At 42.7% G+C, this 25796-nt stretch overlaps 1 protein-coding gene across 1 annotated transcript in view; it reads left to right on the forward strand.

Moving 5' to 3' along the window:
• The window catches only part of htra1b (HtrA serine peptidase 1b), a 33470-nt gene that overhangs the window by 1661 nt on the left and 6013 nt on the right, over positions 1–25796 (forward strand). The window contains exons 2-8 of the mRNA XM_085170517.1: positions 5956–6055; positions 6815–6929; positions 7612–7701; positions 21921–22115; positions 22903–22935; positions 23293–23407; positions 25006–25063. Coding sequence (XP_085026643.1) covers positions 5956–6055; positions 6815–6929; positions 7612–7701; positions 21921–22115; positions 22903–22935; positions 23293–23407; positions 25006–25063 — 706 coding nt within the window. The remainder of the gene's footprint in view (positions 1–5955; positions 6056–6814; positions 6930–7611; positions 7702–21920; positions 22116–22902; positions 22936–23292; positions 23408–25005; positions 25064–25796) is intronic.

The raw sequence follows: 25796 nt of genomic DNA on the forward strand, positions 1-25796 counted from the left end.
GTAATTAGTGATTTCTCCCAGAAGACAATCATGTTAACTAAACCTAAATGTCTGCGGTGGTACAACAGGAAGTGTTTTGGAGGTTTATGGGAAAAAAAGCACTTTTGTTAGACGTCTATAGATAAAATCACAGTCTGTATATAAAAGATGGAAAGATGGATGTGGCCACTACAATGTCACCCACATCGTTCTTCTTGAGATTCTTTTTGAACATTTGAGTAAGAGATAAAATGCTTTCATTTAACTCTCAGTATCCTTAGTCCTTAAGCTTAGCCCCTACCTCTGAGAAGCAGAAGTCACAAGGCAAACTTCTCTTCACTACAAGTTTGTAGTGAAGAGAAAGGCGCGCTGCCATATCGTAGCCACTTCCTATCTGCTAGGCCTGACCCATCCTGATTGGAGTCACTAAGCTGGACCGCTCCACCATGTTTGAGTCTTGCTGTGTGCTACAGCCCATCCGAGTTTGTGTCACTCTGTTGCACCTGCACAGTTTATGAAAACAAGCTAATCTAACTGGTAGCTGATAACTTCTGCCGTCTTGTTCATGTTCAGCCAATTCTTTCTTGCAGGAAGCCAAAACATTTAAAAGTGAGCCTTCAAAGTCATGTCCAAAACCAATGGGTGATGTGAAGCTGGCCATCTTTTATTTACAGGCTGTGGTGCTTTGACACCAATGAAAACCTCTCAGTGACGAATGAGGCTCTGAGTTTTTGTAGCTGCATGTTACAACAGCAGACAGTTTAACTGCGTTATAGTATGTTAAGTTAAAGCATTTATCTGACATCTGTCATAGCAAACTCTCTCATTACATCAGCACCCTTCTCTCTTTCTCTTTACATCTGCTGATTGGCTCAAAACGCAGACATGGAACATGTTTCCACCCATAAACCTGCCTCCCTCCTTCTCTCGCAGGCTAATGTTATCTTAACGAGGCCATAATTTCTTGAAATTAGGCCAGGAAGTCCTGAGTGACTGCCCTGTGCTATGAAAACAAATAGGTTGTCCTGTGAGACTCAAAGAGTCATGAAAGGATTTTAAGAAGTGAAGCCACACAACCTTCAAAGCTACAGCTGTAAATACAGCAGTTTGCTGATGCAGTTTGATTCAGATTGTGTGGGGTGGACTTTCCCAAGCAAGGTCAGTGTCAGCCTCCTCCTGCGTCTTCTTTTCCTTTTTTTCCTTTTATCCATCTAATGTCTCCTGTTCCCTTCCTTCACCTCTTCCCTTCCCAATCACTTCTCTGACCTATTTCACTGAGAGGGATGTCCAAACCTCTAAAACGCCTCTTTGCATTTGATTTGATTTGAACTTGAGTTTAGGGGAAAAATCTGGACGATGCCACAATGAGTCTGTGGTGATTCATCTCTTGGAGCTGATTGGCCAATTGTATAACTTCCTAAACAGACACAGATCTAGGTCACACAGATATTTAACCCAGATTTGAGGGGATCAAAATGTCTTTCTCTCTTTTTTGTCTTTGACTGCTTCCATGTGCAGACTTGCAGGCTGTTTGCAAGATTGACAGACTTGGATACAGAGTCAACAAAACACAGTCGTTTGGTGATTCAGCTCCTTTCAGGAGCCGGAGGGCTCACGGCTGAAGACCAGGCTGCTGTTTGATGTTTGAGAACAGCACATGTAGCTCCGTAAAAATAAACCCACAAAAATACTAAAATCATGTTACTGGAACAGGTTAAAATAGTTTGGTACAGCTATTAAAAGCATCCATATGTGTCATTTTCATAGTGTCAGAGACAAATCTTGCTCTTATATAAAATAAATAGCCAATAAATAAGCATTAGTTACAGTTTTTAATTAAGTTACATGGACATCATGCTTTACAAACTATGTGAGAATAGCAAACAGTCTCTCTTTAAATATGTCCTGACTTTGTCACACTCAGAATTAGAGGTGCAGAAGAAGAACATTTCTATCTCTGCAAGTACAGTATGCAAAAATGAACGTCTACAGCTCATTACTGTACGTCAAGGTAACCATCTGCACCTTTCTGGGGGGAAAAACAGCACATATCTGCACTGAGGGCAGGTGTCAGTAGATGTCTTTGCTCAGACAAATAATTTTTAATATCTGGCAAGTTTCATTCTGCACTTGTCTTCAATATCAGCAGCGCAGTGGGTCGGTGGCAAACACTGTCTCCTCATAGACCATCTTTGTTCTCTCTGCACCTGCTGGGATCTTTCCAGCTGCTCTGGTTTTTTCAAATTTACTTACAAAACACATTTAAAGACAACTTGCTTTGACCAAAAGAAAAGACTAAAATAATTGTTAGTAGCTGCTAAACATAGATGGTTGTGGGCACCACAGGTTTAAGGCTGGTTCCTAAGAACAGGTCCATGCATATCTGCTTTAAAAACACTCAAGGTCATCTTCATGTGCACTTCTGGATTGTTTTCAGTGGCACTTCTATGGATCGCCCACTACTTGTTCACATTTCCCCTGAGTGTTCTCCAAAGGACAGCTCAGCTCTCGGCACACTGCCGCGAGCAGCGGTATCACTGCAGAGGCTGGGTTGGCTTAAATGAACAACAACAGCCATATCCATTTAAACTCTGTCATCATTTATGAGCAGAAACTGAAGTGAAAGCTCTCCTTGTCGGACCATTCGGGGTCGCTGACATGTGAGCATTGGTTGTTTACAGTGTGCCGGCTTCAGCGTCGCTCACTGCACCAGTGTGGACATGACCTCTGTTGACCTCACGGCATGCAGCGCTGTTACCGACACCTGCAGTGCGTTTCTGACCTGACTGACTCCATTCAGTTCACTTCAAAGCTGCAGCAGCTAGCAAACCGCTAATCTGCAGCCAAACGGCCGACCAGCCAAACCCACATCAGCACATACAGACGGTCAGCTGCAGCAGAGGCTCAGGAAAAGTCATCACAGACTCAGACTGACTCAAGCCTGGACTGATGTGAGAATGTGACAGCCTCAGACCTGAGTTGTGTCCAAGTGCGTGTATCCATAAACAGCTTCACAATAGTCTTTCTTCTTCTTTAACACTTTTTATGGCACATCTGCAGCATCTGGACCTAGCATCGCACATTCATTGTTTTAAGCACACATTGTACCTTTATCACGTTTTAAGACCACATTCCACCAAACAGTCTTGTTGCCTCTGGCTCCTTTTAAAGGGGATCTTTGTTTTTTAAGTGCCCACCATGTTAGCATTAGCCAACCTCTGATAGATGATGCAGTCGGGCTGAGGGCTGTTGACATCCTCAATCCAGCTAAAGCCTAAAGCTTAGGAGTTGCTTTCACCATAGTTTGTGCTGACAGCATTTCTTCTTATCTTAAAAAAATTGGGATTTGTGTGGATTTTTTGGGGACTGGTTCACACAAGAAAGTGATCTGTTTCCACTTTGTTTTCTTTGTCATGAGTCAACGTCTTTAATGTGTCCATTCATTGCTTTTTGCACAGCTGCAGTAAAAATTGTTTGCCTGAAAAAAGTTCGATCTTCATGTGGCTGTCAGTGTTTCCTTCCCTCCTTTGTTCTCTTTCCTTCCCTCGTTAGTGTCTGATTGACTTCACCTGTCCCTCATTGCCCTTCTCCTCTTGGTGTTTGCATTTCATCAAAATGGCTCCACAAGTTTTAGTACCTCCCAACAAAAACTCGAGAGGAGAAACACGAGGGCAGAGCAGCAGGAGACTAACAATATAATTGTTTCTTGCCTTTTTTCCAAGTGAAAGCAGCGTTATCAGCAGAGCTGGTATGAACTGCAGCGAGGTGATCGCTATGAAGAATGAGGTCGGGATTCTTCATGATTCATGGAGATAAAATCTGCAGACATCTGAAATATGTGGAGGGAGTCAGCTGAGATATGATACAGTATGATCCTGAGACCAGTGACCCTGAGGACAAACAGAGATATGCCTTCACTGTCGCTCTGCTCTGCCTCGTGTAGTTCTTTCCAACGGTTTGCTCAAAAATGTCAAAAGGAACTCGGGTCTGTTCACACAGCTGCTAGATGGTGGGTGACGCTTCAAAGGCCCCGATTAACATCAAGGAGGTTAATGGTGGAGAAATTGATCACTTATTGGAGCAAACCACAACTAAACACCAATAAAGATGAATCACCACTTAAAAAATGAAAAAGGTATTGTGAAAGTCTCTTTTAACTTGATCACACGGCCCACAGCCCACCACATGGTGGGAGGAAGTGGCCTATTACAAAGATGGTGCCACAAGTTAAAGGAAGCACTTGAAATCAAACATCTCTTCTGAGAGAAACCTGGAGCACTTAAAAAGAGCCGGAGACCACAAGAAGATCCTTTTTTTAACTTCAGTGGTCAAAAACTACACGTTTGGATTTACCAAAGTGGATCAAAACAGCTTTACAAAAACCATCCATCCATCCATCCACCCACCCACCCACCCATCCATCCATCCATCCATCCACCCACCCACCCATTCATCCATCCACCCATTAAGCCCTCCATCCATCCACCCGTCCATCTGTTGATCCATCCATCCATCCACCCATTAAGCCCTCCATCCATCCACCCGTCCATCTGTTGATCCATCCATCCATCCATCCACCCATCCATCCATCCATCCATCCACCCATTAAGCCCTCCATCCATCCACCCATCCATCCATCCATCCATCCATCCATTAAGCATCCATCCATCCACCCGTCCGTCTGTTGATCCATCTATCCATCCATCCATTAAGCATCCATCCATCCACCCGTCCGTCTGTTGATCCATCTATCCATCCATCCATCCACCCATTAAGCCCTCCATCCATCCACCCATCCGTCTGTCCATCCATCCATCCATCCACCCACCCACCCACCCATCCATCCATCCATCCATCCATCCATCCATCCACCCACCCATTCATCCATCCACCCATTAAGCCCTCCATCCATCTACCCGTCCGTCTGTCGATCCATCCATCCATCCATCCATCCATTAAGCCCTCCATCCATCCACCCACCCACCCATCCATCCATCCATCCACCCTTCTGCCCACCGTCCTACCTTCCATCCATCCATCCAAAAAAATCTTTTTTTCTCATAAGTTGTAATTCTTTAGTGCATGCACACGATTTCACTTCACAGCTTCTTTAACAGCAGTACGATAACGAGACTGCATGCCACAGAGCTGAACCTGTCAGTGCAACCATGTCACTGGCTAATATTTTTGGTCACCATCTTTGGCATTACTGAGTTCACCTGTATATGTCTATGCAGTAGCTCCATGTCTCCTCACCTAAACAAAGAAAGCTCTCTCTAGTTTGTTTAATGGTCACACAAGTGAAGTTTGAATGGTGACTGGACTGTAAGCACTGCTGTTTAACAACTGCTTTTATGTCACACCGCTCTGAGGAATCATGTTGACGACACACACAGATGGCAGAGGCTGTCTGCTAACTGGCCCCGGCAGATCTGAGTTTCCAGATGTTGCAGCACCTCTGGGTTGAACCAGGAGGAGGTTATGTAAGGCGACAGTGACAGTTATGCAGGAATAGCCCCGCCTCCCTCCCCTGATACCTCCGCATCTTCTGAGGTGCTGAGTCATTTCCTTTGTTTTCTAAGCATCAGTGGGAGCAGCAGACAGGCTGCAGCTGCTCGCATATGTGCGCTTCATATACACTGCAGTCCACATCTGGATGTGGTTTAACACAGCGGCTACGGTTCGGGTCTCCTGAACCTCATGCAGTCACCACACTGAAGCTGAAAGTCTGACTAATACTAGATGATGATTGTTTGCAACATTTCGATTTTCTTATCCAGCCTCTTTTCTCCTCTGTGACTGCGGTCGGCCAAAATCCACCAGATCTTTATTTAAGACCACAGATTTACAGTCCTCCCCTGCAGCTGCTGATCGCAATCCCTTTCAGAATGCTCACAGTGGATTACTGTGTGTGTGTGTGTGTGTGTGTGTGTGTGTGTGTTACAATACAGTGACATGGTGTTTTACTCCCTTCAGGTCAGCAGAACCCCGACAGTCTTCGCTACAAGTACAACTTCATCGCTGATGTGGTGGAGAAGATCGCGCCTGCTGTCGTTCATATTGAACTGTTTCGCAAGTGAGTGATCCAGACATCTGTAAACCTTTAAAAGATGGATGGGAGCCTTTATAATAAAGTTCTTAATTGTCGGTTTAAGCAACGCATTGCCTCAGTGGTTGCTTGCCTGGATTTTTTCCAGGAGTTTCTTTGGCCAATGAAAAAACGCTGGGTTAACCCGGCCTGTTGTTACCGGGACAATCTCAGAGAGCAGAATTTTCTTTTTCTGGTTAAATCAATCAAAACAATCATAATGTGTTGAGTTCTTCAGGGTTTTAACTACCAGTTCTTTTCTAGAACGATCAGCATTTGTTTGGTTTTGGTAGCTTCGCCACTTTTAGTCACAGTGAAATGTGATGTGAGGTTCATGGATGCTGTCTTAATGATTTTAATGATCCTTGGACCTTTCTTCTGTGGCTTTAACAGAAAATAGCTATAGTTGAATGGATTGGAGTACATTTTTCGCTGATGTTTATGTTCCAGAAACAATAAATCGAGACATTGTTGGGTCACTGAGTCAAAGCTCATTTTATTTTACAGCCAAATACCTTAAAACTAATGTCACATGTTCGTTTCTTTCCATGCTGAAGAGTAAATGTTAAAGCTACAAGCAGAACTTTAGACTTGGTTTTTCTTAAATACAGTTTAAAATACCTCTTTACACCCTTACATCAAAGCCTGCCCTTTAGTGATCGATCCATCAATTGATCATGTCCACTTGATGTTGTTTGAGATCAGAAGTCAGAGCAAAGCCTTTCGTCTCTCCCTCTTTCTTCTCAGGATGATGTTTTCCAAGCGAGAGGTTCCCGTAGCCAGCGGCTCCGGGTTTGTTGTATCAGAGGACGGACTCATCGTTACCAATGCCCATGTGGTGGCCAACAAGCACAGAGTGAAGGTACGCAAACTGTTGGAAACGTCTTCACAACATCCTATTTTACTAGCCATTGTGTTAAAAATGTATAGCAATGTGTTCACATCATTACTTTATGACTTGAAACAGCAATATATGAAAACTAACTGAACTCACTTAAGCTACGATCCTTATCTTGTAAGATGCAGTGGCTGCACAACCTGCCATATAGTCAGGACCAATAGAGAGTAGCATCAGTGACAACATATGAGACTAAAAAACAGCATGAAAAGAACAAGCTGGGGTTGGGTGGGTTGCAAATAAGCTTGCAGACCTGCAGGCAGGATTGTGTAGCTTCATTTTGGTTGGATATGTAGAAGGTTTGTGGATAATGGCCTGAAATCCGTCTATGCTGCTTTAAACATCATCATCATGAGACAAGGCGGATGCTGTGGACGCATGGACTGTAAATAAAAGATGGAAGTAGCTTTTGATTCTACTGTACTAAGTGAAGCCAGCGTGAAACTGTCGTAAAGCTGTGTTCTTCTTATGGGCAATTTCTTTGGCTGTAAACGATTTATGGTCTCTGACCATTACATACCATTAAAACAGGACTTTGTTAACAAACTGGCAACATCCTGGTGGCCTCATCCATCTTTTATTTACAGTTTATGACCATTTTGGATCAGGACATTGAGTTCTGATCAGATCTTTTAATTTCCTCCAGGTGGAGCTGAAGAGCGGAGCCACATATGATGCCAAGATCAAAGACATCGATGAGAAGGCAGACATCGCTCTGATCAAGATCGATACACCGGTAAGCAGACAGACGCTTGGAGAGCGAGGACGCTGCTATTTCATTTTCTTTCTGTTCTTTTTTCATCTTCACGTCAGCTCCATCTCAAGAGTTTGTAGTTGTTGGAGCAGAGAAAGCGATCCGAGCGAGTTAGCTGGAAAATTTTGCATCTTTATTTTCCACCTTTTTTTCCTTTTGTGTATTTCTGTATTTTCTGTTTTAAAATTTAAGATAGAGTTTCTCATAATCCCTCATTTCTTCTCGCCTCTTTGCGTTCTTTCGTCTCACTCGCTTTTATTTTGCAAAGCAAGCTGCTGAATTTGTGCATTTATACCCTGTTGTGAAGCAGGCTTTTTGTGAACATTTATCTGAACTTCTGCCTTTGATTTTGGCTCTGAATGATTGTTCTGGGGCAAAATAAAGTGATGAGTCACGAGAGTGGGTGTGAGTGGGGCATGTGGAGACAAACGGAGCAATTTGGTTTGGGGCGACTTTGAGTTTTTGCTTTCTCACACTCTTTGTTTTTTTCTCTGGGATGACCGGGCAGCCAGATTCAAGCCAGGAAGAGAGGTTTTTACCGACATTTATGTCATTTTTAGAATGAGAGGGTGGGTGCGTCCCATTTTGTCCAGACAGTCAGAGCTGCTACATCCTGTGCAGAAGTCTGTCCTCAGAGGTCAAACTCATGTATTAAAACCTTTTATGTGAAGTTTCAGATTTAATACTAAAGTGAAAACAGGACAGATGCATCTGTGTGCAGTCTGTGTTTAAAGACAGGTAGTTAAAGTCATTAATCTATAAATATAAAAAGAAAAAGAATTAAGGAAAATGATGTCCAGCTGTACTGAGTTGCATAAAGCAAACAGAGTGTTTTATGCAACTGTGATCTGGACTGCTTTCATAAGGCTGGAAAGAAGGAGAAAAAAAAGCCATAAAATGCAGATACCACAAGACTCTGAGTCCGCACACGCAGGAGCTATAAAAGAATCACTGTAGCAGTTCTAGGGGCTCAGAAAATGTGAGAAAACAGGAAATGAATTGAAGGAAATGAAGTCCAGCTGTACTTATGAAAGCAAACAGGGCGCGTTATACAAGCTCTGAGCCACACGCCGTTTCACAATGTCAAAAACACAGAATCCACGTGTTTATGCTTTTGGAGATTAAATCATTATTGCACTACTAATCACTATTACCAAAGAAGAAAAGTCCACAGTGACATAAGAAACACACACCAACATAAGGGGCTGTCTACAAGGGCCGGTGTCCTGCAGGTTTTAGATCTCGCCCTGGGTCAACACACCTGAATCACATGATGAGTTCATTCCCAGGCCTCTGAGGAGGTCATTTAACTATATGAATCAGCTGTGTTGGATTAAGGATACATCTAAAACGTGCAGGACACCGTCCCCAAGCCTGGAGTTGCCGACCCCTGCCTTATCAGGTGAGGATGGTAGCATGGTGAAATTTCTTTTCCAAAGAACAAAAATAACACAACGCTTTTGCAAATAAGACAAGGTTATTAGACATTTTGAGCTGGAGTTAATTAATTTTATTGCATGTGTGCTGTGTGGTGCTGTTTATGTCTAACACACTGGGAGCTCAGAAACTTTAAACATTAAAGCTTAATGCCGACAGCCTGATAAAGCAGAGGTGGAATTCCCAACATGTGGGAGAACAACAGCACTAAACAGACATTAGCTGTGTCCCAATTTAGGGTCTCAGTGTGTATATACACACTGAGGTCTAACTGACAATTAGACACAGGTGAAGACAATCAAGCCAAAGACGACAAGATTGTTGCAAAACCCTGGAATAGGACTTTCCATCCTCAGACTGTGGGTTTGAAATCACTTGTAGAGCTGAAACAATGTGAATCATTCCATCAACTTCTTTCTCGTAGTCAAAGCAAATCAATCTGAATGTAAAGTCCAAAACAAACGCTGGCACACGGTCTCTGCTCTGTGCTCTGTTAGACGTTTAGACCTCCAAACATCAGGAGCATGCAGGAAGTTTTAGGAAGCTTTAAACACGGGTGCGACTGGGACCCTGAAACTGACGGTGCAGCTGACTTTACGATGAGCGAACAGGAAGTGCAGAAACTGCAAACTCATTTCCAGATTTGAGGGCTGCTGAATGTGGCACGATTTAGAGCTTAACCACAAAATCTCATGAAATTAAGCAGCGTAGAGTAAAGCCTTATGAGTACTCAGAGGTTTCAACAGTTTATTCTGGCGTTTCAGCTTCGCAGCTTTCAGAGTGAGACATGATTGGACTTTATTCCCAGAAAAAAGCCTGAATCCAGTTACGTGTTCCAGTTCTTCACACTTACGTGATAAAGCTCCACACAGAGACGCCAGAGAGTCAGAATCCACAAATTGCTGAGCATTAGCGTTTTGTGGTTTACATGCACACAGAAACCAAAAAGGCATTTGTACTCCTGTGCAAGTAACTTTCAGCCCTCCACCCATCCATCTCCACCCTTTCCCATTGTGTTACACTCTGACAGCAACGCTTACCTGGTTCCATCTGCTTTCATTAAAGAAGCACAAAGGCTTGAAGTGATAGCTGTTTGGCACGGCATGAAGAAAACCAGAGATTTTATTTATTTATTTTTATTCACAGCTCGCTTACCACAAAGAAAATGTTCACATTAGGCAGCGCCATCAACCTCTCGTCCTGCCTTCAGCACTGCAGTTCCAAATAGGAAGTTTGGATGCTGTGGAAAATGCAAATAAAACCAAACTACATGGGTTTGCAATTTATTTAAAAGCTGGGTTTACTGAAAATAGGATATGCATGCTTCCCCTCGATGTTGCAATACTCTGGGAGCGTTTGGGAAGTCAGGAGACCAGCCCACGTCAAACTGGGCCTGCTTTGAGGTTCCCAGTTTTTAATGTCACAATTTGCCACATTTCTGTTCAGCGTTAATGACTCCATCACAGACGAGTAAGCTAATGCTCTGTGCAGGAACACTGCGCTGTCTCCTCTTTTTAGCAGAGGGCAGTTTTCCTCTCGGTCTGAGGTTCGAAGTTCATGCGAGTTTGCAGCGATGAGCTGCATTCACTGACTTTAGTTTAAGTTTGTGCAGAATTTCTGAATGACGTCAAATTAAAAATTTCCCCTCGCTATCTTTTCCTCCTGAAAGACTCGACCTCTCCGGATCCTTTTCCCACACAGACATGACATTAACTGACCTGAGTGGTTGGGAGTTGTCTCCTCCAGGTTTTTGTTGCATCTTTTCCAACATGGCATGCATCCAACGCCAGATCGTTATACATTTTGTCATTTACAGCATTTGATATTTTGTCTTATGTTATTCAAATTAAAACACTTTATATTATTTGCAACCCATTGCATTCATTGGAAACATGGTTATATGATATGTAGGCAATCTAAGCTACCGTGTGTCAGCAGGACAAACCTCTAAAATGTCCTTAAACTGACCTCTGACCGCCCAGATGTGCGTTCACGGTGTGCGTCGGTGTTAATCGCAGCAGTCAAGTGCAGACGTGTAGCTGCATGTTGATGAGCGATAAGAGTCCTGACTATCTGTAACATAATTACATATCTATATTATTGCTAATATATATTGTAATATATTTATATCACTAAAGCACTCCTGGATGGATGCAAACTGCATTTCGTTGCCCTGTACCTGTGCATGTGCAATGACAATAAAGTTGAATTCTATTCTATTCTATTCTATCAGAGGAGGTTGGATGAAAGCAGGACACAGAGAGACGGAGGTTTTGTTCACTTCCTGTTATGCTCATGTCTGATCGTCCACTTCATTCTTTTCCACGTCAGGACAAAAATGCTTCTCACCCCAACGACAGAAACTGATACAAATTTGAAGGTTTTTTTTGACTTGTAAATGCATTTCTAGCTGCCTGCAAACGAACACCATGGGCGCATGATTTCAGCGTCACCACCACTAAGCTCCCGTGTGCGCTGTAATGATGCTGAATGTACCGATAATGTCTTACTCGGGTGTTTTATGTTGTAGAACAGAACATGAGTGTGTCTAAAGCTCGTGTTAAACACAAAGCTCATTTTAGGCACCTGACCAAAAACCCAGAAAAAAAGCTGACTCGAGGCAACAGGCAACATTTCCAGGTTTTCACACTGATTTCTCTGGTTTTGCTTCAGCACCTTGATATGAAGCCCCAGAGTCTATGAAAAAACAGCGATCAAAACTCTTGGATGACGAGTGTGCAGTGCTGTCTAATTTATCGTAACACAAACGCTTATTATTCAAGTTAAAAATGTTCATATGAGGTCCAGTTAACCTGCTAACACCCAAAACGTTTCCCCTCAGAGCATTTTCAACTAAAGCACTGCAGAAAAACAGCATCTTTTTTATTTTAAATATTCCTATTCTGACTTTCAGGGACACAAATTTTTTTCTTACTTTTCCCCGGATCTCTCCTGTTCTTTCCCGCCCATCTGCCACCAGAATGTGCGTGCACCTGCAGTGATGTAACCGCGACATCCTCTGCAAACTGGTCTATAGTCACTCAGGTCTCTGTGTGAGGATGCACAAACTCACGGGGTTTAGGAACCAGGGTTTTAATAGTTTTGCAATTTTCATTAGTTTTTATTTTTATTTAGTTTTGACTTCAGATTTTCAATTTTATATCAGTTTTAATTAGTTTTTACCAATTGTTTGCTAGTTTAGTTTAGTTTTTATTTTTTTGAAAATCCTTAGTTTCAGTTTAGTTTTGATTAGTTTCAGTTATAGTTTTAGTTGTGTTTGCAATAATTAAGTGTAACAAAATCCCAGTTTCATCATATCAGTCATTCTGCTCATCCTTGGGTATGTTGCTATTCCAGCTACCATACTGCACCCTGGACAGGTCGCCTGTCTGTCGCAGGGCTAACACGCAGAGACAGACAACTCACATTCCCACCTATGGGTTCTTTAAATAAATAAATAAAGGCAGATGAACAACCATTGATACCAGGCAACTATAAAATGTATATCTTGGCCCCAATGAGACTATTAACTCTCGCAGCACCGGGTGTTCGTAATTTTGGTTCAAGTGAATTGATAAACTTTTTGAAGGTAATTGACTCACACAGTTGTGTAGATATCCCCGTCCTGTTGTCTCGGGATGCATCACGCTGCCTTGCCTGGGGTTAGCTTCTGTTTTCTGGGGATGAGGGTTGAGTGTGCTCCCTTACCTTCTCAAGCTAAGCTAGGTTAGCCTTCTTGTGTGAGCTTTTCAAGTGCACTTTAAGGTTTGTGGGATTTTTTCCCTTTAGAAATGTCCCTCATAATTTGTCTGTTTCCACTACAAGACACTTGCTTTATCCAAAACACAGTCATATCCAAAGTAATCCCAAATTGGACTCTGGCTCCCGACTTTTCCTGACATGATTCTGCGCGTGGACGGAGCAGCGACACAGACGACTCGACTAACGTGCTGCCACCTGCTGGCATAATGAGACACAGCAAGAAAAAAATCTGGAAACTAAACTTCATTTTCACCCTTGACTCTTGTATGACACGCACACATCAATGAAAACTAAACATTTTTGCTATAAATTCAGTTAATTTTAGTTAGTTTTGTGAACACTCATTATAGTTTTAGTTAGTTTTCCTTTTTTTGTTTTTATTTTTATTTCCATTAACGAAAATGTTTTTTCACTTCTAGTTTTCGTTATTTCGTTAGTTTTTGTTAACGATAATAACCTTGTTAGGAACATCACATAATTTGCAGCACTGTTTCAGCAAAGGTGACTGGAATCTGGCCATCTGCTGCGACCCCAACCGGTCGCAGCAGATGGCCCCGCCCCTCCCTGAGCCTGGTTCTGCTGGAGGTTTCTTCCTGTTAAAAGGGAGTTTTTCCTTCCCACTGTCGCCAAAGTGCTGCTCATAGGGGGTCATATGATTGTTGGGTTTTTCTCTGTATCTATGAAGCGCCTTGAGGCGACTTTTGTTGTGATTTGGCGCTATATAAATAAAATTGAATTGAATTGAATTGAATTGGAAGCACATGTGTGTGTGTGTATGTGTAACTGTGTATTCATGTCTTTGTGGGGACCAAAATCCTGGTCCCCACAAGTTTGAAGGCATTTTTGAGACTCAAAATGTGGTTTTAGTGACAGGGTTACCATTAAGTTATGGTGAGGTTTAGGGTAACGGGCTAGGGAAAGCATTATGTGAATCAGATGTTCCCTGTGTGCTTGTGTTTCGGGCAGTGAGTGGTTCGTGTCCAGTGAAGCAGTGAGCTGGACACGAACATCAGAGGCTTTATCAGCTTCTTTTTACTGTTAAATCTGATCAGAAGAATATCGAGCAGCGTGCAGAAGAATCCAGAAACGTTCAGCTCAGTGGAGACAGATTTGCATTTGAATCTTAAGTTCATATTGTTTTATAAGAATCCGTGTTGCCTCTCAGGTATGCATCATGGAAGCATGTGCAGACAGGAGCTACTGGGTGTTGTTTCTAATGAAGCCTCGCGGTGATATTCCACCTCAGTCCAACACTGATCATTTTCCCTGACACGTGCCCACGAGCAGCTTACGGGAAATGATCAGCTTTAACAGGACGTCTGAAGGCCGATTTGATCTGTTCTGTTAATAACACGGCACCAACAGCGCCACTGTAAACACTCCAAGCTTAGCATATAAGATGCATCAGATGAAGTGGTGATAATAAGGAGTTAATGTGAGAGAGGGAGAGAGATCATTTTAGGGTTACAGAGACCTGCAGGAATTCTGCTGACACCGTTGCTTCATGTCATTAATTACGAGCTTTGAATTCTCTGGTGTTATTTTTCCTTCACAGGCTTGATCCCCTCGGTGAATTCCTCAAAAAGTTAGCAAATCTCTGCTCTGTTTGTTTAATTCAACAGTTGAAAGGTCTGTCTGTGCCCTGCATGAAAGACAAGAGAGCGTGAGAGATGAGAGGAGCGAGAGACAAAAGGAGAAAACAAGGAAAAGATGATGTTTTATTTGTTTTACATGTTCGTGAGATGTCAGGGCGCTGAGACAAACTGGGTCGAACTGCTCCATTAGTCATATTTATACTTCAGCTACACTTTTCATACTGTGACATGTTGTGTTAACCTTTATCAGAGTAAGAGGCAGGGTGGTCTCAGTCAGGAGCGGTCTTACAAAGGTCTTCTTCCTGCCCACCATCGCCGTGTGCTGCTGATCGGGGCTCGTCTAATTGTTGGGTTTCTCTAATGTTGGAAGATCTTTACTTATTTAAATTCTCTGGTCCATTTCTTCATACACAACAACAATAGTTTTCTTAACAGGGACTGATTCTGCTCATTTCCAGCTTATTTTTGCTCATGACTCCACTACAGTTCAATTCAATTCAATTCAATTCAATTCAATTCAATTTTATTTATATAGCGCCAAATCACAACAAATGTCGCCTCAAGGCGCTTCATAGATACAGAGAAAAACCCAACAATCATATGACCCCCTATGAGCAGCACTTTGGCGACAGTGGGAAGGAAAAACTCCCTTTTAACAGGAAGAAACCTCCAGCAGAACCAGGCTCAGGGAGGGGCGGGGCCATCTGCTGTGATTGGTTGGGGTGAGAGAAGGAAGACAGGATAAAGACATGCTGTGGAAGAGAGACAGAGGTTAATAACAGATATGATTCAATACAGAGAGGTCTGTTAATACATAGTGAGTGAGAAAGGTGACTGGAAAGGAAAAACTCAATGCATCATGGGAATCCCCCGGCAGCCTACGTCTATTGCAGCATAACTAAGGGAGGATTCAGGGTCACCTGGTCCAGCCCTAACTATATGCTTTAGCAAAAAGGAAAGTTTGAAGCCTAATCTTAAAAGTAGAGATAGTGTCTGTCTCCTGAATCCAAACTGGAAGCTGGTTCCACAGAAGAGGGGCCTGAAAACTGAAGGCTCCGCCTCCCATTCTACTTTTAAATACTCTAGGAACAACAAGTAGGCCTGCAGAGCGAGAGCAAAGTGCTCTAATAGGGTGATATGGTACTACAAGGTCATTAAGATAAGATGGGGCCTGATTATTTAAGACCTTGTATGTGAGGAGCAGGATTTTGAATTCAATTCTGGATTTAACAGGAAGCCAAAACAGGAGAAATCTGCTCTCTCTTTCTAGTCCCTGTCAGGACTCTTGCTGCAGCATTTTGGATTAACTGAAGGCTTTTCAGGGAGTTTTTTGGACATCCTGATAATAATGAATTGCAGTAGTCCAGCCTGGAAGTAATAAATGCATGAACTAGTTTTTCAGCGTCACTCTGAGACAGGATATTTCTAATTTTAGAGATGTTGCGCAAATGGAAGAACGCAGTCTTACATATTTGTTTAATATGTGCATATACAGTAGCTTTGCATGATTCACAGTTTGAAATAACCCTTCTTTATCTGGCAGCCGCTCATTCGTATTCTGCTTATTTTAGATGTCTTTGACTTCAGGCCACTTTCCTCTGATTGGTTGCCCCTCATAAGCAGAAGGTTTGAACAGCTGGTGGGACTGATGTGCCTGACATGACCATGTTTGCCAACAGTAGAAAAACTGTGAAGTTTAGTGTTTTGAGGAGTTTGAACTTCGGGGTTACAGGAATTACTTTTGGAAACTTTGTCCACCACTGTTGCAGAAGATTTCCGTCATTTCTGACAGAAAATGAGGAAAAACAGAGCAGATCCTCTTCAAAGACTGAGCAACACACGAAGAGCAGAGGAAGCAGTGACGGATAATGAAAAGGAGAGGGTTGATGATGACAGCAGAGGATTAAAGGGATGAACCGAACCGCTGCTGTCTCGCTTGTTGTGGTTCGTCTCGCTCTCTGCTGTGTCGCTGTCTCTTAAATTAATACCGACCCCGGCCCGTTGACTATGTAATCTCAGCCCGGACAGCGCGCCGTCATCCTGAAAACCACAGAGGGGTGAACACGGTCATTTTCCTGGTGGGCGGAGCTCGGCGGGCGGTGCGTTGGATGGTGGCTTCAGATGTTTGTGGTTTAAAGGTCTGATTCGAACAGCTGAACGAATCCTTTCGTAACCTGACTCACATTGTTTATGCCTGTATATGTTTGACAGCGAGTGCGTTAGCGTGTTTGTTTATGGGGACTGACCTCATTGGAATAATGCCCACAGATTCCTGTTGGGATTCATTATTTTAGCTTTCTGTTGTTTACGTTTTCAGCTATTTGGGTCACCAGTTTAAATGCACGTTAGTTTCAAACAACAAAGAAAAGGAAATAAGTGAACAACTACACTGGATTTTTCTGCTGCCACCTTGTGGTGTTCACTGCATTTTGCAGAGAGCTTTTACAAAATGTACCTTTAAAGCAGGGGTGTCGAACTCCAGGCCTCGAGGGCCGCTGTCCTGCAGGTTTTAGATGTGTCCTTGATCCAACACGGCAGATTTAAACGGCTAAGTTACCTCCCCAACATGTCTTGAAGTTCTCCAGAGGCCTGGTTATGAACTGATCATTTGATTCAGGCGTGTTGACCCAGGGTGAGATCTAAAACCTGCAGGACACCAGGTTGTGTTGAGAAATCCAGTCGTCACTTTGTTTATTCCTCTTTCAGTCATGTCAGCTGTCGAGATGATCCCACACTGACGTCTGCTGTCAATCAGATCCTTTGACCACACTTTTCCAACTTTTCCATTAATTTTTGCGAGATCAGCTCCACTGGCTGAGACGCAAACAATGGCAGAGCTTCCTGTTTTACAGGCTGTAGACACTGTTGTTCCTCTCTCGTGGCCTCTGTGATGATTTGAACCAAAAACATCACATTTGGATTCATAACTGCATCAGACCCGTTCCCCACTTCTCCCTGTTTGCCTTCCTTGTGAATAGCTTCCTGACAGCCGCCCCTCCCTGAGATCACTCTGATCTGTTCAGTGAACAGCAGATCGATCAGCGGGAGCTCCAGATGTGTCCGGTCTTTGCTGGTTTGCTGGTCGTGACATTCAGATACTGTTCATCTGCTGTACATTCTTTTTGCAGGCCTGACAACTCTTCTTTTGTCCTCACTTGTCCAGTTTCTTCAACTTTTTTAAGAGCACGCTGCACCCTGTGCCAAGAAATGCTACATTTTTGGCTAACAGCACTTTGTGAATCACCTTCTTGGCACCAAAATACAACTTACCGGTGTTATGTCGGGCATTTTTCATAGATTCAACTAAAAAGAATGTGAAAAGGGTGTGCTCTTGCATTCATATGAAAGCACAATAACAGTTTTACAATACAAATACTGTGAACATTAACAAATAATAGAGTAAAGCAACATCTGTAACAGTGAATGATGTTTTTACATGTGCTACTAATTATTTTTTAATGATTTAAATAATTTGATTTGTGCAAAATTTGGTATTTTATAGAATTTATACACTTTTCAAGCTCATTTCAAGCACTTCACTGATCTGGGTGAGCAGGGAGACTGAAATAAAGAACAGATTCCGATCTCACACTCAGCTTCTGTTTCAGGTTTCACATTTTATTTCGTTTCGTCACCTGCCGTGACTCATCCAGACGCAGCATCCACGGGCCCGGGCAGCAGTCATGTACAGATGTGTCGAGCATACCTGTGCTTTCACTGCACGCCCGGTTTCTGCTCGAGCTGAGATGCCTCCACATCTGTCACATCTGCTTCATTTCCTCTACCCTTCATTCCTTTCTGCCCTCCTTCTCACCTTGTCCCTCCTTCACTCTCTCCCTTCAGAGTTTTTCTGAGTCACTCTCTCGCTTACAAAACCTTAAGCAAAAGTGGGTCAGAGCCTTCAGGCTTGTTACTTAACGGAGGAAATTGGCAACACATGTGTCTGTCAGCAGCAAAACAAACCACACACACACACACACTTACAGAGAAACAGACGTTTGTCATGCTTGGTGGAGTGTGGTGTTGATGAAAGTTGGGTCCGAACATCAGGACTGCTTTATGTCTCAGTTTTTCTGTTCCACGTCATCCATGTGGGGCTGAAGTAGGTTAGTAGGACGGCGTGAAGTGGGCCAGCGGGCAGTTCACGGAGGGTTGGCCTCCAGACTGCTGCGGTTCACAGGATTTTAAATGCATGGAAGAAGGTGGGAATTGAACACCGAGTCAACGAACAACATGAAGCTACGCTGTCTTTAATAGCCAATTTTTAAGTTTTTAAAGTATAAATATTTTTATAGGCAGAAAAATTATGTTTTCAGGTACCTTGTGACTCAGTGATGTCCTTCTTCTCCAGCAGAATATCGGTCTTGCAGTTTGATGGTGAGGTTTGGGTTGTTTTACGGTTAGATTTTGGCTGGGATGTGCTACAGGAGCACCACACAAGCACAAGAAGTCTCTGCTGTGATATTTGCAGAGGACAGCAGTTTGTCAGATAAGGTTAAACCCAGATTCCACTTGGCATCACCACAGTGCTGACATGCCTTCGCCTCAGAAGACAAATTCTCGGTAAAACCCGTGTTGAGCTTTAGGTGATATCAGCATATCTGAAAACCAACTGCATGCCTCTAGATAAGAATTATGTGCATGGAAGGAAGAGGAGGTCCCCCAGGAATGAAGCTTGTGGCGTCAGTCTGCAAGGCAGCCATGACGACCTTCGTGTAAAAAAATAAACTTTAAGGATGGAGAAGGTGAGAAGTTCAGGGGGAAAATGCTCTGTGGGGTCAGTGTGAGTCAAGCAGTTGGAACTGGGTTCAAATCATCTTTTGGACATTAAGTCATCGCCTGTCGAGATCAGCCCAGCATCTCCTCTGGGGGAGTGTGAGCAGTGTTTGCAGCAGTGCGACTCTGTGCATGAGATGCCAACATTGTGTTGCAGTTTTTGAACTGCGAGTATACCAAAGATGGAAGGAGACCATCCTTTTTTTGCCTTTTATGAATATGAAGAAATTCACAGTGTAAGGAGGTGGTGTCCCACGTATTAGTCTCGTAACATTAAGGTCAATGTTTCCTTGTTTTTTTCCAAGTGTTTCACTGTGTTTTCCTCAATGAAACTTTGAGGTCCTGAACTTTAAGCTTCCCTGAGATGGAGGAGGAGAGAGCGACACTGAGTAAGTCAGGGAGTAATAAGAATCTATTAAAGTGCATTTAAACCAATTATTACTCATAAAAGTCCAAACAGTTCACCTTCACTGGCAAAATAAACTTAATAAGCATTTCCAGTAGCAGAAAGGTGCACTCCGCTTTTCTTTTGCTAAACTGCAGTAACGAGGATGGAAAAACTCCAATTTAGGAGCCAGCTAATCAGAAGTGCAACCTGCTGCCGTGCAAGCAGTACAAATAAAAATCTGCTGGATTTAACCAAATGCATCCAACTAGATTTGCATCCCAGCAATTTGTTCGAACTCTAAAAATCACCTCACACTTGTGCTTTAATAACACAGCAGTGTGACTTAACTTTTTTGGCAGCCTGAGCTCGATCATATTATTTTATTAATTTTATTATTTTCATTTTTTGCAGTTGTACATGTGGCAATAAAGCATCAGCCAGTAGTACTGCCACATGTTGGTGGGATCGATCGATATGATGGAGAATGATGTGGAAACTGTGCCGAGGAATAGAATATGGACACCAGCCGGCCTTTATGGAAGATAGTTGTAGCAGAACTTCATGTCACTCTTTAAAAGAAAGATTAAGATCAGGAAGAGTGTGTTTCATGATCAGCACCTTATAAAAGTGCTGTGTTTGTAGTGTTTTCAGCAGCTGTGAAGCAACTCATTAATGTACAGGCAAATGAGTAGTGGTCCCAAAACTGAACCTTGTGGAACCCCCACGAGTACTGCTCCTATTACGTTACAACTGTCTGGAAATATTTAATATTTTCCTTTAAGACGACACTTTGCCTTCTGTGTTGGTCATCTTAATCAAAGTCCAGGTTTTGGGGGGTTTTTTTTCGGAGAATTGAAGAAGCTTATTTCTTTCAAGAAAAATGGATGATGATGGTCAGTGGTGTTAGTGATGCTGAGGGTGAAGGTGGGGGCGTAGTCACTAAAAGACAAACTAAGAGGTGTAGCTCCAAAGAGGAAAATCTAACTAAAGTTACTCCAGCAGGGGGCGGCATTTTACATAAGCTGAAAAAAATATGTTGTTTTAAAAAGTTCTGTTTTTACTTCTAATATTTCTTTCATATTCATTTCTTCACAATGTTTTGCCTTTTTCTGGCCGCCATCGTAGCTTAGTCTCCATGGTTAAGTCCACAGACTCAGTGCACCACCTAGTGGTACGAACTGGCATTACACTAAAGTACAACCTGGTCCTAGTTCAACTTCAGTTCACACCTCATTAACCCAACACTGTTGAACATTATGTCATAACTGTTGTTTTGTCATAGTCTGATGCTCGGTTTGGTTTTGTAAGGTTTACATCAATTTGCAACACAGGTATATACAATAACTGCCTTTAAGGATTATAACTGTTAACTGGCAAACCTCCTTAAAAGATATATTAGAGAATAAGAGAATTATCTAACGTTTTTACACATGTCAGATGTATTACGGTGAATAAGGTGAACTTTGCAGGCATGATGTACCAGAACAGCTACAGAGAACGACTGAATGAACCTCAGTTTATGTAACTGTAGGGCTGAATAACTAAATACTTGTTACAGTTTGAGGTTTAACTGCAAGAGAGCGGTGATCCTCAGGGGCAATGAGGCTGCACGACTGAAACGGTGATTTGTATTTAAGAGTTTGGGTTTTGGGGCTAAGAGGAGGCTTCGTCGGAGTGAGAGAGCTGAGTCAGCTCTCCACAGGAAACGCACGTCTGTCTCCACCGGCCTAAAGAGAATAAACTGCTGTTTACCTGTGTGTGTGTGTGTGTGTGTGTGTCTGGTAACACACTGGGCTGCTGTTCCTTCAATCATGGTGCACCATCAAGGTTTTTCCCAACATGGAGGCATTTGTCATGTTCAGCAGCTTTGAAGTGAAACTGTTTACTTCTTGTTAAATGGGCTCAGTCGTAAAAGTCATTTCTGATAATCCAACGATTAGAAAAAAAAATGGAAAATGCAGATTTCTGTCAAACAAAGAAAGACACTCAGAGATTTTTACAGTAAGAGGATCAAAGCTGTCGCCCTTTTGAGCCAGGAAAAACTCGGATCATTTGTTTCACTTTCTGTTTTCTTTGCCTAATTTAGAAGAAAAACGTGTAAAAGAAGTCTTTAAACAAATCTAATGTAGCTTTGTGCACCAAGACCAGCACAGAAATAACCCCTTCCTTCTGTTCGATCAGCTGATTCGCACGTGTGGTGTCTCACTCTGTGTCCTGTCCGTCTCTTCTCTTTGTTGCAACAGATGAAGCTGCCGGTGCTGCTGCTCGGTCGCTCGGCAGACCTTCGTCCCGGCGAGTTTGTGGTCGCGATAGGCAGCCCGTTCTCCCTGCAGAACACCGTCACCACCGGCATCGTCAGCACCACCCAAAGGGGAGGCAAAGAACTTGGCCTGCGCAACTCAGACATGGATTACATCCAGACTGATGCCATCATCAATGTAAGGGAGGGGACAAAGTGTGTAGGTCTTATCAAGTCTGAAAAACATCTCTAATAATTCAAATTTAAGTGTTAGAATAATTTCAAAAGGGGAGACATATTTATATACTATACATGTAAGGAAGAAATGAACTGTTACCAGTGCCTAAAATCATGCATTCCACCTGAGCGCCACCAGATGGCGATAGTTGCAAAGGATCTCTGGTCCTATAGAAGTCTATGGGAAAATGACACGTTAGCCTGACCTCTGTATACACTTACTGCTAACTTTATAAGCTCGGTCATTCATCATGGGTTCACAGTTTCACCCGCCCCTCTCGTCACATGATGGCCACAGTAAAAGAAACACTAGTCCTGAGGCTTCAGAGCTCTTCAGAAAAATAATGTTGCCTCAAGTGGCCACTAGAGGAAGTGCACTTTCCAAAGCTTCTATGTTTTCGTCATTTTTCAGCCATGGAGGTCGCTCTTAAATCTTTCCCCCATAAAGACCTCCCCTGCACCCTTAATGACAAATTTTGACACCTCGATATGTCAATAAGGATGCATTTTGATGACCATTACAATAGGAGGGTTGCTGGATAGGAAGAGGCCACCCTCAGCATCCTCCGATGCACACCCAGTCGTTTTGTTCTATGAGCAGGTCTGAAATATGACAGAAACCGCTCAGCTCAGAAAAAGAGCTGCAAAAGTTTCTCCTAGTAATCTTTCAATGGGTAAAGCATTAAATAATAGTTTTAATAATATTCACTGAATTCACGTTAACTGTTTGCTTGTTTGTTTTCTTGCAGTACGGCAACTCTGGAGGACCACTAGTCAATCTGGTAAGTGAAGGAGAAAAAGTGAGATGACCTGTTTGAGCTGCGTCCGTATCATTAAGAATGATATCTGTGAAGCAGAAACTGAGCTCTGCATTTACTTGGACCACATCCACGTGTTGCAAAACGGAGAAACACATAACCTCATATAAATAAAGACCAAGAAGCATAAAGTCCTTATTAGGAAAGGTAAATAAAGAGTTTAGGTAACGCTTGGCGCAGGGTCCCGGTCCACAGCTGACTCTGATTAGAAGCTTGTTTTCAGTCAGCCACAGAAAAAAAAAGAGGCGTCAGATTGGCTGTTTCACAAGCTTCATGTGGGACGCTGGCAAATTAAAGTTTGTTCCTGTGTGTGTGCTGCAGGATGGGGAGGTGATCGGCATCAACACTCTGAAGGTCACCGCAGGAATCTCCTTTGCCATCCCCTCGGACAAGATCAGACAGTTCCTGGCAGAGTCACACGACAGACAAGCTAAAGGTTTGTAGCAGTGTTATCACAGAGCTGACGTCAGAGAGACGGAGCAGACGAGGCCAAAGAGAGCAACGTGGCACAAGTCTCACATGCTCGAACACTCACAAAGCTGTGGATCCAGCCATATCCCCTCATAATTTACAAAAAGTAGACAAAGGTCTCTTTAAATTATAGAGAAAGACCCGTGCAGTTTAAAAAGCAATAAAAGCTCAACACAGATGAAGAGAAATTCCTAACTGCTGTAAACATGCAGTAACAGAGTTATATTAGGAATATTGAGGTCATTCCTTACGAAATCAAAATAAACGTTCACACCTGAAATCAGATTTTTTAAAACTACATTTTCAGCTCAGATTTACAAGGAAACACTTCTTTATGAACTAAAGTAGTTTTGTCATGTGACATAAGGGTTAAGGTTTCTCTCCGTTGTTCAGCTGCAGTAATCATTCATTACTTTTAAATTGAATCCAAGTTTATTTAAATGGCAAAATCACAGCAGTCCTGTCATCATTTGGCGAGAGCGTGTGGACGTCCGTGTGCCTGCTCAAGCTTGTCCGTGAAGAATTTTCATTACAATGCACAAGCACGCACAACACGCCCCCACGAGCAAGCATTAGGTGACAGTGGGAAGGACAAACTCCCTTTTAACAGGAAGAAAGTAGAACCAGGCTCAGTATTTAAGAGGCGAGAGGAAAGAGGAAATAAAAAGGAGAGTATCGGGAACCACAGATAGAGGATGAGCCTGGGATTAAATGTGGGTAAAAGGAGACCATATAACTTAATTTGACGCCCACCTATCCCAGGTGGAGATGAGAGCCCTGAAAGTTTTCTCCAGTAAATGCCCAGAGAGCATCAACATTATCGCTCTAAGAGACCATTTTTTTGCAATTTAGCTTTGAAATTACAAACAAAACCCAGATTTTGTCTCTTTAGATTGAAATACCTAAACTGGATCTAAAACTGACTTAAGTACAGTTTTTTAAAAAGGCTTAAAATCTGTTTTTCCAGCCCAAATAGTTTCATGTGGACATCTGTGGATTTTAGCTGCTGTTAAATAAATCTCGGTTTATTTTCCCCCTTGATGAAGTTTGTTTGTTTCGGTAATCATGCTCGGGTGCGGACCAAAACAACTGCACTGAGACAACTAAACGTAACTCCAGAGTGGTTCGCTCACGACCAGAACGCGATCTGACCAAACTGTCAGATGTATGCAGCAGATTTGAGATTTGAAAAACACAGCACCTTTATTTCTCTCACCCCAGACTGATTTAGCCAATAAGAAGACTGATGGTGGTTTTCAGTTTGAAATGAAACCAAATCAAGAGAAAAAGCCACACATTTACACACTCATGAACTGACTCTGACCAGAGTAAACAAGCTCCAGGCTCCAGCTCTCGTACCTGTACCTGAAACTCTGAGATGTTTCCATGGCTATGTTAAGTTACGGTACTGTAGCTAAAACTCAAAGATAGATTTCAAAGCTGCCTGTTAAACATTTCACTTTAGACTCGTTGATTTTAAAACTAGATAAACGTGATAAAAGAGGATGACGATGTTGACCGTAACATGGACATCATGGGTTTTTTTGTTGTTATGTTCTGCAGGTAAAACACCACAGAAGAAGAAATACATCGGCGTCAGAATGATGAGTCTCACATCATCGTAAGTCCCAGCTTCCCCTCCTCTACTTCTGACATCCACAGAAAAATCATCTAAACTGCATTTAAACAGGATTAAATAGAAAGATTATTTAATGTGTTGATTTCTGTGAGAGCGGCCTGGAAAATCTAAATCCTGACTCAGTGTGTTGTTGACGCTCCCTGGATCCCTAAAATAATGATTCTCAATCCTGACTTTCATACATAATCAGGGCGGTGATCATATCGACGGGGTGACGTTAGCTTTCGATACCCGCTGCCAAATGATCGCTTTAAGCAGGAATGTAAGCCGGGCCAGGCCGCGTTCACAGCCTTCGGGTCAGAGTAACCGCCTCAGCTGGCCGAGAGTCACAGCAGGAAACTCCCCAAATCACCAAAACAACCCTCACTTTATGACAGCTTGTTAATTTTGAACATGCCCTCCGGCACTTTTAAAATGATCTGCCATCACATTTACGCTTTTCAAGTTTCACCCTCCATCCAAGTACCGATTTTTCTACATTTCACAACACTGCGCAAGAAGCCAAGATGATAGGTCACCTCCTCGAGTGATCATCAGTCAGCTTTATTCATGTCAAACCTATCATGTGGTGATGCACTTTCAAGCCTGCTGCAAGTGAAAACATGCTGCTGCTGCACATCGGGACACGATTGGCTGATGTATATCAGTCCTTACATTTTGGAGCTTCCTTAAATAAAACAGCCGGAAAAAACATAAAAGCTGAAATTGATCAATA

This window comes from Neolamprologus multifasciatus, chromosome 8 (assembly GCF_963576455.1).
Source record: "Neolamprologus multifasciatus chromosome 8, fNeoMul1.2, whole genome shotgun sequence".
Classification (NCBI taxonomy): domain Eukaryota; kingdom Metazoa; phylum Chordata; class Actinopteri; order Cichliformes; family Cichlidae; genus Neolamprologus; species Neolamprologus multifasciatus.